At 33.5% G+C, this 13,769-nt stretch overlaps 1 protein-coding gene across 1 annotated transcript in view; it reads right to left on the minus strand.

Moving 5' to 3' along the window:
• Positions 1 to 999: 999 nt before the first annotated feature.
• The window catches only part of LOC128222254 (fibroleukin-like), a 48,954-nt gene continuing 36,184 nt past the window's right edge, over positions 1,000 to 13,769 (minus strand). Inside the window, exons 2-8 of the mRNA XM_052931212.1 lie at positions 10,788 to 10,919; positions 9,960 to 10,542; positions 9,145 to 9,315; positions 8,005 to 8,129; positions 7,411 to 7,510; positions 6,167 to 6,331; positions 1,000 to 3,901 (exon numbers count right to left, since the gene is read on the minus strand). Coding sequence (XP_052787172.1) covers positions 3,669 to 3,901; positions 6,167 to 6,331; positions 7,411 to 7,510; positions 8,005 to 8,129; positions 9,145 to 9,315; positions 9,960 to 10,542; positions 10,788 to 10,919 — 1,509 coding nt within the window. The 3' untranslated portion in view covers positions 1,000 to 3,668. The remainder of the gene's footprint in view (positions 3,902 to 6,166; positions 6,332 to 7,410; positions 7,511 to 8,004; positions 8,130 to 9,144; positions 9,316 to 9,959; positions 10,543 to 10,787; positions 10,920 to 13,769) is intronic.

A 13,769-nucleotide genomic window follows, 5' to 3' on the forward strand; every position in this document is an offset into this window, starting at 1 on the left:
ATGGTCATTCAAGTCTCAATGTAACAGAGTCGAGTTTTGTTTGATGTTTAACTGGTCAGCTGTGACAATAGTTAGTTATGGCTCAATGTAACAGAGTCGAGTTTTGCATTGTGTTTAACTGGTCAGCTAAGACATTGGTCAGTTAAGTCTCAATGTAACAGAGTCGAGTTTTGCTTTGTGTTTAACTGGTCAGCTAAGGCATTGGTCATTTAAGTCTCAATGTAACAGAGTCGAGTTTTGCTTTGTGTTTAACTGGTCAGCTAAGACATTGGTCATTTAAGTCTCAATGTAACAGAGTCGAGTTTTGCATTGTGTTTAACTGGTCAGCTAAGACATTGGTCAGGTAAGTCTCAATGTAACAGAGGCGAGTTTTGTTTGATGTTTAACTGGTCAGCTAAGACAATGGTCAGTTAAGTCTCAATGTAACAGAGTCGAGTTTTGCATTGTGTTTAACTGGTCAGCTAAGGCAATGGTCAGTTAAGTCTCAATGTAACAGAGGCGAGTTTTGCTTTGTGTTTAACTGGTCAGCTAAGACAATGGTCATTTAAGTCTCAATGTAACAGAGTTGAGTTTTGCTTGATGTTTAACTGGTGAGCTAAGACTCTGATCAGTAAATTATCAATGCAGCAGCATCGAGTGACACTCTACGATCAACTGGTCTATACAAGTAATAGGCAAATAATGAATAAAATTTTAAAAGAACTTATGCAATCAGTTTAAAGTTTTCAAAAAGGAATTATTAACTGAGTTTAAAATGCTGTCGCGTTTCAAATAGATATATAATAATTTCAAGATAAAACTTATCTAAACAGAAATAACAACTTATATGATACCGACTTTCATGGCACCAACCTATAATACTACACACTTTGGTCAAGAAAGTCACGCGCTTTATATCGAGGGTATGAAGAAACTGGACACTCAGTTAAACTGCCTAAGTATTTCGCCTGAGAATGTCCAACATTAAAGCCAAAATGAAAATATTACAAAACACAAAGATCCAAAAAAGAAACTTTATTAAAAATATGTACACGCAAATCCGCTTGACATTACCCTAGCAAATTAAAAGCTCGATTGACACAAATTAAGACAAAACATACACACAATACAATTCATCAATCATACCTGGGACCAATAACAAAGTCCTACTCCCAGATTATATGTATAGCAATCTGACTGCGTTAACTATGCAACGAATATGAAAGTAATATTACCAAACAAGAGTTGAAATACATACATATCTTACTTTCCACAATAACATCAGTTCGAATATGTTTGACTAGGTATTCACAAAACAACTTCGAAACTACAGCAGATCTAATTATAATAGTTAATTAAATAAAATGAACAATAACGTATTGGCAAACATCAAATTTCTGATCCTCATTTGATATATGGCACATAAAACAGCATTGGAAGATTCGCATTTCATTTCAACACACGTAATTCACAGAGCTTTGCTTAAAACAGCAACACTTACCAAAAAAAGAGTTGAAATACATACCTATCTTACTTTCCTCATTATTAACAGTTTGAATATGTTTGCCTTGTTATTAAGAAAACAACAAGATAATTAGTTAATTAAATAAAATGATCAATAGCGGATTGGCAAACATGAAATTTCTGATCCTCATTGGATATAGGGCACATAAAACAACATATGAAGATTAAACTGTGTGATGGCGTTTTAAAGCTAAGTTCATGATGTTTTTTATAACAATGTGTCCTTGGTAATCAATGTTTTTTTGCAAACAATTATAGAAAAAACCTTACAATTATTTGAACCACATTTCTATTTTGAGTAACAGAAAACTATGACGTCATATATAGAAAACTATATGTTACGTCATATTAAATAAAAGAGACCGGTTTACATAAACATGACAATTAAACAATCAAAAAGACATCATCAATAGAAACAAAAACAAAAAATAAGTGTGTAGCCATATTGTTGAGGATTTTTGTTTCAAAATGCATAGTTAACTACTGGCGTTTTTTTTCTTAAGTGATTTTGTCATTACTGATATGCAAATAAAACCCGTAGAGATGAAAACTGAAAATGCATATGATTGACAACGGACAAACTAATTTTAAAAATCGATTTTGTTAAAGATCAAAATTGCCAGGAGGTATTGATATCTATAAGACGTATTACTCGTAGACTTTTTGCGTCTGTGTAATAATGTCCCTGTATTATAGTAGGTATTTGTATCGTGCATTATGCACGATAAAAGTATAAAGTTGGTTAAAGACCTCTTCATGACTCAAAATCCTGGAGCTACCATCGTTGTTTTTCTATAGAAATTTAATTCTGCCAACGACCTTTTGTGTAAAACAAATATGTATTTCCAGCACATAACATGCTTTTGTTATTCTAGTTTGCCATCTACTTTTATGTACAGTATAAATATATAATATTTGCCTTACACTTGACCAATAAGTCACGTGGTTTCTCCACCGTGTTTAGTTTGTTATAGATCTAGTGTGATGAAATATACCCGAACTACATTCGTATACCGGAGTGATTAGAAGAAATGGTTTGTTTTTTAAATTCTATTTTTTTTTATTTTCTTTGTTCCTTTTCAACGTCTTAGTACTTTTCACAGTTAACATGAATAAAGAAATCCCCAGACAATCATCGTTCTCAAACGCTTCAACAAAACGGTGGTTCTGGAACGCCTTAATAAGGAGGATAGGTCGGACATTGATGGGAGTGAGATAAGAACAACTTTTCAAACGTAAAAACGGTAAACAGAGAATGATCACTTATTGATACCTTACATCAGCGTGTCATTCATTGTATCCGAATTAGGAGAACCTAGAAACTTAATATGCACTTTTAGAGCTCGCTAGGTAACGCAAGCAGTCGAACGTTGGGATCATGGGTACCAGGCGTTAATCTCCAGGTCCGTCTTTAAATGATCTTATTGTTATTGACAAACACATAACTAGAAAGAATATTATATTTAGCTTTTATAAAAGGAATATTATTTCAAAACATGGATAATGGTTAGTTAGTTCGGCATCGGGTCACAGAGCATAACCCCAAACAATGCTTTGTAAGCCTCTAAATGGCGTCATATCCAACAGAGCCGAAACACATTGTATTCCGTAACTACGAAAATGATAACTACGAAAATGATAACACGAAAATGAATCCGGTACCAATGTATTACATAACTACGAACATGAATTCAACGGTATAACCGCTAGATAAATAAGATATTTACTTTTATGATATAAGCTTATGAACAATACGATTATACTGCGAATGTAAAATGTGCATATAAGGGTCAACTAATATAATATAGCTTATACCATTTACACTTTACACACAATATCAAAATAAATAAAATAATACAATGTTATCATTACGACTATTGAACTTTATCAAAATAACTAAAACAACATAGTTTTTTTTATCATTTGCTATATTGAACATTATCAAAATTACAAAAATGACATAGTTTTTTTATTAATTGCGATATTTAACATTATGAAAATACCTAAAATGACATAGTTTTGATCATTGAACACATTTAACATGATTAAAGTCAAAATATAATGTGCAAATTCTAAATATAAAACGAAAATTAATTATAATATCTAGGTTTGCACACATACGTAAAACACCAAATTATCGTCAAGTTGGAGTAGATAAGAAGATTTTATAGCAATACATTCCTTCTAAACATCATTTGAGATGCGTCCAATACATACAATCCATAAGAAAGGAAGCGTGTATGAAGGCTAGACCTAGCCGAACAATTATCATAATACCACCAACCACCTCCTTGTTCATGGGCACAGTTTTCCTTCTCCAGATTGTCCATATCCCTGTCATAGGCCGAGAACGGTCGGTGGTTTGTGGACGTATGTGACAGTGTAAGTATACTTCTCACTGAAATTCAACAGAAATAAAATCATAATTTGTTTTATACTCCGTTCATAGGCCAAGAACGGTCGTCTGTTTAGGGACATTGGGTTACCTGTCTATGACAGGGGTTGCATATTTTCAACTGAAGCTTAACGTAAATGGTTTAAAAACTGGTTCATGTTCATATTCCTGTCATAGGTCCTGAACGCTAGATGGGGTTTGCTGACTTTGCGCGCCTTTCCAAATCATGTTTGTACTATAACATATTTTATTATAAAATGAGATGCATTTATAGAGTGAAAACAATAAAAAAAACATGATAAAACCAAACCATAACAGAAACAGAACTATATATTCTATAATATAACTACTCATATATGTAGAAAAACAAACAGAAACATTTATTAATTGATTTATATTAAGGTTATGATCGTATAATTTTCAGAAGTATAATAGACAAAAATCATATTTTCACCAGAGTCGAAGCTACGAGTGAATATAGATTTTATGATCATGTGTGGTCGCTTATATGTTGTTGTTTTTTAATTTTATTACAGTTTTAATTATTTTTCTCTAAATAATCGTTTTTTAAAATTGTGTTTTCTACGCCGCTACAGGTAGGATGACCATAACACAAAATTATAGCTGATGACGTAGCTGTCAATTTTCTATTTCCGATTTCCGGAAAAAATATCCAATAGTTTATTTTATTGTTTATTATTTACTTGTGTTTTAGTGCAAACATTTTCTGAATATGAATCAATGAACTTTTATTTAATCATCTATGTTCCAAATAATAACCGTAAATGAACCAAATAATGTTTAAATTATACAGGGCATGAGTATATGACGAAAGTACTACGCCATCATTTATTGAAAGGAAATTGAAAAGTTTGAACGTATTAGCGAATTAATTGCGGATAATCATTAGATTAAAACATTTTTCTTAGTATAAGAGTTGGTTTCATGATACTAATTACTTGGATTTCAGTCATTTCTCACTGTCAGACACCAGTCTTTTTAACTTGTAAACAAGTCGTTTTTCAAGTAGATGGTAAATACCATGGTTGTGACAATTTGTGTGGATTGGGTAGGGTTTAAAATCCATCAGTTAATCCGTGCATTTGTGTGTGTGTTGATTGTCCGGGTTCGTTTAACATAATTCTACGACAAACAGTTCAAAAAAAGATATTCGAACGATAAAATAACATCGTTTTCATGTTCAAGCAATTGTTTTCGACTAAAATTTGTTTTGTATGAAACCAAATGATCGAATATTCAGCTTCAACGTTCAATACTATCTTCCATGGCCGAGATTGTAAGATATGTTTATTCTAACCTGAGAGTAGGATTAAACCTCGTTACCGCAAAACAGTGGTGGTTGGGTGAACCTATTTTACATGAGCCGCTAGGGAAGATTCTTTTTTTCTCACACCTAAGATAAATAAAATTAAGAATAATATGTATTTTTTACGCTGGGAATGTTTCGTGCGTAAGGAAAATAATGTGCATATAGATATGTCATAATTCGTGGTTGTCATGGATATGCGCGCAGTGATTCAGATTATGTATATAGTCTAATTGTTCTTTAAGTAGCTCTGAGAAAAGAGCAACATTATTTCTTGAATGGAGCGTAAAAAAGTTATGGTACCATTTGGAGTGAGAAAAAATATTTAGGATTTTAAAAATTGCCACAAGACAAGGTTAACAAAATGCTTTTCACGACGGTTTTCAACAAGGGAGGTAATTGTGTGATGACAATAAAAAAGAGTTGAATATGTGTACTTGTTTTATCTGTCCCCGATGGTTAATAAGAATTTTTAGCTCGACCATATTTTTTGATTTACTAATCTGAGGGGTGAGAAACGTTTGAAAAACAGAAGTACCATTTAGTTTACGGTCAGTTGTTTATTTTCATATATGTCTTTATTTAAACTCATGCAATCTGTTTTTCATTTTCAAATTACTTTTTGACAACATTTCCTAGTTCAAAAATACCTTGATAAAGATCTAATGGATTATAAAAGTAGTTCTTTACGTTGATTTTCACGAACGTAGGAGGGAATAAATTCCATATTTCTCTGAAAAGCATGGAAGTACATGTTTCCGTATGTTTATAGATAACGATCAGTGAATAAAGTATGACTTAATTACATGATTTTTTCACTGTTTTACATTTAACCCTATCTTACATTTTAATTTACCTTGCCCGTACATGCATTAACCACAAACACAAATATGTCATTTCTGAAATGTTTCTTATAGCAAGACTATAATAATTCAACTTACTGTAAAACATTTTAATTCTCTCAGAGACGTGAAACTCGTAGCGATCCGGAGGTGAGATGAAAAAACCAGTGTAAACATCCCAGGCAATAATTCCATTAAAACTTTCTACGTCCACACGTAAAGTCATATTCTTCATTCTTGTCATTTCGTGAATTATTTTTAGTCCTAAAAAGTAAGTGACTGAATGAGTTTGGCCAGTCGTTTGCTCAACTTGAGAATGATACCACAGGGGTTGCAAGAGACAGGGTGTACTTATTGTTGTACGTGAGGCCCGGACAAACGCGTTGCCTTACATGTATGGTTATAATAAATAAAGAATGAATATGACGTTTATTTATAAATATTTACACCTCAACTTCGATTCCCTAAATGAACTGCCTTTCGGCAATTGCGTGTATCAATCGATGAACGCAACATCTTCGGATATGTTCGGATCGCAATGCATCGCGTAACAATATACATGATTTTTTTATATTGTTAGTGTTTGTATTGTGTCAGAAGGTGCCGTTTAAAACAAATGAACATTTTAGAAAGTGTTAAATTAGGATATGTGTTATGCATCGTTGCCATAAGCGTTTCTATTTTACGTTTAAAAGTGAGTTCAAGTAGTTGATCTTTTCCCGCGTTATCGTGACGTCATTTGATAAAACGTTTCCGTTTACAGTCGGGTCGTTCTATTTACAGAATGGGTAAGAACGGATTACTGAAAGTTTTTTGGAAATGAAATAAAACATTTTTTAACAATTCTTGAATGAAGTAATGCATTATTGGTGTAGATATGAGTAATGAATTGCGGGCTTGATGTCATTATCGGGATATGAACGCAATTTAGCTGGTCAAGGTACGCGTGGAGTCCTTCGGACTCCACACACTTTGACCAGCCCATTTGCGTTCAAACCCCGATAATGACATCAAGCCCGCAATTCATTCCTTAAATAAACGCCCCTTCACAATTATTGCCAATATAATTATTACCTTTCCATCGATAAACCTGATCTACGTATACGTCTACATTGTAAAAGACAAATGTGAAATTTAGAACAAGGAAAAAAAGTAGTTCTGCACACTGGACAGACATTTTCCAGAAATTGCAATTGCAAATTTGTAACCAAGCCCTGTTTAAGCAGGGGCTTGAAAATTATATGTAACAAACAGTCTCTTATTTAGGGATTTACTGTATCTACGTAGCCAAAATTCACCACCCTAACGCCACCAATCCGGCTTATTGCTTTGGTATGTCTTACCTAACCAAAACTCCCCATCCAGAGAACCGAACCCATTCTCGTATTCCGCAAAACTCCTGTTAAAATTTTCTTTATTGCCGGACCACCGCCTCTGGAAAACCTGAGTATCAAACCAATGCATGCTTCAATATTTTTTGCTCTCACAAATAAATGCTTAAACAATAAAATTTAAGATTGATATTTTGTCATTATAGTATCGTTCTTATGCGGTGACCATATTGTTGTTTAGAAGTCACTTACGCCACGGATATAACGTGATGATGATCAAAGTCATGTAACGTCACTCACAAAGTGAAAATAAAAATAAACTTTCAAAACAATATAACTGTTTATAGAGCTTTCATGTAATCGTTAAAAATAGATATGAAACGAAACGTGGTGAAACGTTTTGCAACTGTATACTAAAAATAAGAATGTTTCCTTTTCCGTATGCCTTTAAAGAATATACAATGGAACTTTAATGTAGTTGTACAAAAAAAGCACGCGCAAAATTTAATATTAACGTAACATCTTTGAAAGGGTATACCCACTCTAGGTGAGTAGACGTTATAGGAAGACATGAGACCACACATAATTCCATTCAAATCGACTCACCGTCCAACCACCACCTTTCGTTTTCATGTCACAGTATACGGATACTTTGTCTCCACTGTCCAAAGTTATGTTGTATACACCCGACGTCAAACTGACGTCTTCTTTTAAAAATCCTTCACAGTCGTCTGAAATTCAAGACAAGTATTTGTGATTTTAAAGTAGATGACAGACATAAAGGCTGCCATTGTACCAAACCCGTGACCAATATATTAAATTTGGATGACTGATGCCTGACGACCCCATACAATCCTACATTGGTATTGACTTTCTTCACTGTCCTACATTGGTATTGCCTTTCTCCACTGTCCTACATTGGTATTGACTTTCTTAACTGTCCTACATTGGTATTGCCTTTCTCCACTGTCCTACATTGGTATTGACTTTCTTTACTGTCTTACATTGGTATTGCATTTCTTCACTGTCCTACATTGGTATTATGTTTTTACACTGGCCTACATTGGTATTGCATTCCCTCACTGTCCTACATTGGTATTGTATTTCTTCACTGTCCTGCATTTGTATTGCATTTCTTTACTGTCCTACATTGGTGTTGTATTTCTACACTGGTGTATACTTCCAATATGTAAATATATAACTGTTAACATGCAATTCATATAAAGTTATTCCAGAGCGTATCTTGTTCAAAGAAATAGTTGGCTTATATAAAGCTATATTTTTATATTTTTATTTTCGGAAAGACTTTAACACATTCTAAAATTAAAGACCTATATGTATTTGTAAGATGCCTTCAAATTTCCAGTGAGCTAAACTATTAAGCATTAACGAGGATGAAAGTCGCTAATTCAAAAAACAAGCCTTTTGGGATAGGTATTTTAAATGTGTAAAATATAAATATATTATATGTTAATTTATGAAATAAGCATATATATATATGTATATGATTTTCTCTACGAAAATGAGTCCTGCTGAGGTATTCATGTTACAATTCAAGAATTTTAACCACTAGATTATATTTTGAAACATGTAAGATTAATTTCTAAATACAAATCGAAAATATATTTAATATATATTATTGCCTGATAATAAAGCATGAAACGTCGCAAAAATAAAACCCGTCACGTTTTCCTCCAAATGACTCATTCATGCCGAATACGTCACGTGTCATTTAATATTACTCACACGGGCAAACGTCATAAATGACACATTCTTCTGTCTCCGTAGCATTGCCAATGCATATTGCATCAGCTACAGCCGGTGGGACGTAACAGGATCTGTGCCTAGTTTTAGTGCCCGTCTCACAAGACCTTGAACAATCAGACCACGACGACCAGTCAGTCCAGGGGCCGTGAACTATGTGTAAAAAGAAAACATAAATTATATAATAAGAGACAAATGAGCATTTCAATCATGTTAATGCCATCGATATTATCCAGCTCTTTAAACAATATCGAATAATTTAAGGCATATGTTCGTGTTGTTAATTCGTAATTCAAGGCAGGTTGAACAATTGTTGATGAGTAGTTTGTTAAAGGCTTCTTCTGATGACAATGCTTAAAATGAGCCGGAAAGCGCTATCATAATCACTTTCATTGCGAACTTAAATAATCGTCGAAAGATCACAATGTGAAAAGTCAAATAAGCACTTAAGCGAAGAACTATAATAACTATGTCTTAGTTAGGATAACAGTATTGTATTCAAATTAAAACCATAATGGTCACTGATGTTAGTTCATAGCAACCATGTTTTGATTATTTTTTAAGAATAACTATTGATTAAAACACGGTGTTTTCGAAGAATAACAAATTATTGCGGCTCCAACATTCCCATGCTCGAATCGATGATATTCATTGCATTTACCATTCAGGGAAGCATTTATTACATCTTCGCGCAGACTGGTGTTGGCATCCTGAGGTGTATTTTGAAAGTAAGTAAACTGTATAATTAGATTAAAAAGATCTTAAGGATCAAGTTGCTTCCCCTAGGTTAAACTTACGTGAACTGATGACGCCAAATATATTTCCCTCAAAAGTAGATACCTTTTCGTCAATGATGCCAACAACTTTATTAGCTTTGCCAATCAGTCCCGTCATTGTATTGTTCATTTCAGCTGTTGCCGCTTGTAGTTGCGTGTCCAAGTTCTTCTGAATTTCGGCGTTCATGTTTTTTGAATATATCAACAAATCAGAGCGCAATGTACTTTCACTTTCAGCTGATGCGTTAGATATATTTTCCAAAGTCATAGCTACATTATCTGAACTAGTTTCGACATGTTCATTGACAGTCTTGACTAACTTTTTTACAGTTGTCGATGCATTTTCTCGAAACACCACCAAAGTGTCTTCGATTACATTATTTATCGCCAAGAATTCTTTTTTGTGTTTGGCAAAGGAATGTTTATACATTTTAAGAGTTCTTTGGACTTGATTTAGTTCAGATTGCTTTACATGCACGGTTGTATGGTCAGTCTTAGGACTATCAGTTCCAGTATTTTCAGATTCTGTGGAATTTTCAAGAAATTCTATCCTTGCTACTTTTGTGGCTAATGTTCCAATATCAATTTCCATTGTATCCATTCTCTGTAAATAGTAATTATGCATTCATTTCATCTTTTAGGAACTGTATGCGTTAAGAATTATATATTGGCATATCACTTTTCTCTAAAGTTATTTTGATTGGGGCATATTCGAAAAGCTAAAGGAATGTCAGTTTTAACGGTATTTAAAAGATCGTTTCCACGACAATAACATCTGTAAACGAGTTCCTTTTAAAAGGCCAAGGACATTGTGTTGAAAATAGTAATCATGCTGACATTAATATCTACCGCCATAACAAACGATTGAAATATCTTGATCTGTTTTAGCTGACTCTCCACTCTGCTCAATCGATCTGCCGTTACATGTACCGCACTGGTCGTCAGCACCAACACTATCACGGGGAAGGTATAACGCCACATCTGTAAACCAAACGAAAACAAGAGTGACACCTTTGAAGTTCATAAGGTCATTGTCGTTGGGTATTTAATTTAACACTGTACTCACTTTGACATTAGTGTGCGACGAAAATAAAAAAAATAAACTTTCTTTCTACCTAATATTTTTTAACTATTCTTACACGTTCATAACTTCACATTTCTTATAGCCTTCTTTGGCATTTTTTATAGCCTTCTTGTTGTATGTTGTTGTTGTTTTTTGTTTCATACACCAACGTTTTATGCCGCAACGGTTATTTTCAGTTCAGCAGATACTTACGGGCATTAAGATATATCAAAAGATAGTACTGCTATTTTAAAATGATTGAATGGTTTTAGATGTTCTTACGAGATATTGGGTCGTTATTGAGTGTGATAAAACACTACATTATTTTATTACGGTAACACAAAAGATTTTCATGAACAGATTTAACCTTTAATGAAAATTAGATAACTTTTGTTGTGGTTAATATTGTTAAAATCGCTCATCTAAGCGTAGAAAGAGAAACGACAATGTAAAGGTTACAGTGTAAACGAAAGCTTTGTTTTTAAAGCCAGTGGTCCGTCAAGAGAGCTGAATGATACAGTCAGTGAAATTTAAAATCAGGCGAATTTTAATGAAAACGCCGACAATTATAATATAATTTAAACTGGTTGTTTAATTCCCAAGATCTAGACACTTAGAGTGACGAAATGGCAAAAAGAAACCCTCTAAGAAAGGCCTAATTTACTGCATCAAAGGAATAATCTAAAGCCTATATGAGTTTTAGGCGAATTTAGGAGCCATCGAGCTCCTTTACAACAAAGTGCAAAGTTCTGAAAATACACAACTAAATTAACACGTGTACTGGATGATCAGGACAAGCTCTTCACGTAAGTGTTGTTGAAGGTTGAGGACAAGGTGGATTGCACGGATATGGCGTTCCGTTTTCGGTCAAGGTTATACAGAAGGAGTGTGAGACCATACCAGCCGACGTGACTCATGTTAAATCGAGTCAATGCGGAATAATTTTGTGTTCATTATTTATATAAAAAACTACAGAAACAAATTTAGTAGCCCAAAGATTAAACATAAACCTCGTTTAATGGCACAGAGTAAACGCAAAAGACAAAGAACACGAAAACAAATTTCACAAAAAAAAACCAACAGCACAAAACTCCACAAATAATAACGATTATAAATACTATATAAAACTGAATATGTTTATCAAAGAGGTACCGCCTTGAAATGGTCAGTAAACAATCATGACCTTCCTGAAAGATGGAATGAGACCGCATATACGCTTACTATTTGATATCCTGTGTCAGGAGAATTGAGGTAGATTGCTGCAAAGTAAACTTACGCTAAATGCCATGAATTCATGCATTAACATTTGAATTAACTTCGAGGAACGAAATGTTCAAGCTGTTCCCAGCAATGGGTAATTGTGTTGCTTCTGTAACCTATAAATACCATTTCTTGAGCTTTGAATTGGAACTGAACCGAGAAATGAGAGAAATATGTAAAACCTTAAAAAGAGTATAGTTAGTATAGAATTATATACTTCGCATCTCATTTCAAACAGTTGAACCATCACATTACTTATTTGTCTTCATATCTTTTTTATACTCTCAGTAAAGTTTTGGGATTGAAATACTCTTAATTTGCTTATGTGTACAACAGCTCATTTTATTAACGGTTACGTAAAGCCAATGTTTGATTCCAATATCCAAAAAAATTATTTTATGTTCTAGAACTTATAATGTCTTGGTCTAAAATTAAAACAGAAATATAAATCTCTCAATTGTCGATCAGCAGTCTGTTTCGAAATGTCCGCAAACTACCTCTTAAAACAGACATATAAATATTTTAACTGTCGATCAGCAGTCTGTTTCGAAATGTCCGCAAACTACCTCTCAAAACAGAAATATAAATAGTTTAACTGTCGATCAGCAGTCTGTTTCGAAATGTCCGCAAACTACCTCTCAAAACAGAAATATAAATAGTTTAACTGTCGATCAGCAGTCTGTTTCGAAATGTCCGCAAACTACCTCTCAAAACAGAAATATAAATATTTTAACTGTCGATCAGCAGTCTGTTTCGAAATGTCCGCAAACTACCTCACAAAACAGAAATAAAAATATTTAAATTGTCGATCAGCAGTCTGTTTCGAAATGTCCGCAAACTACCTCTCAAAACAGAAATATAAATATTTTAACTGTCGAACAGCAGTCTGTTTCGAAATGTCCGCAAACTACCTCTCAAAACAGAAATATAAATATTTTAACTGTCGAACAGCAGTCTGTTTCGAAATGTCCGCAAACTACCTCTCAAAACAGAAATATAAATATTTTAACTGTCGATCAGCAGTCTGTTTCGAAATGTCCGCAAACTACCTCTCAAAACAGAAATATAAATATTTTAACTGTCGATCAGCAGTCTGTTTCGAAATGTCCGCAAACTACCTCTCAAAACAGAAATATGAATATTTTAACTGTCGATCAGCAGTCTGTTTCGAAATGTCCGCAAACTACCTCTCAAAACAGAAATATAAATAGTTTAACTGTCGATCAGCAGTCTGTTTCGAAATGTCCGCAAACTACCTCTCAAAACAGAAACAAAAATATTTAAACTGTCGATCAGCAGTCTGTTTCGAAATGTCCGCAAACTACCTCTCAAAACAGAAATATAAATATTTAAATTGTCGATCAGCAGTCTGTTTCAAAATGTCCGCAAACTACGTCTCAAAACAGAAATATGATTTTTTTTTAAATTGTCGCTCGCTACGTTTTATCTGTAGGCATCGTGCAACTTGGAGATATAAGTCAATTTAAGCAACAGTTACGTAGGTAAAA

Source organism: Mya arenaria, chromosome 16 (assembly GCF_026914265.1).
Source record: "Mya arenaria isolate MELC-2E11 chromosome 16, ASM2691426v1".
NCBI classification, from domain to species: Eukaryota; Metazoa; Mollusca; class Bivalvia; order Myida; family Myidae; genus Mya; species Mya arenaria.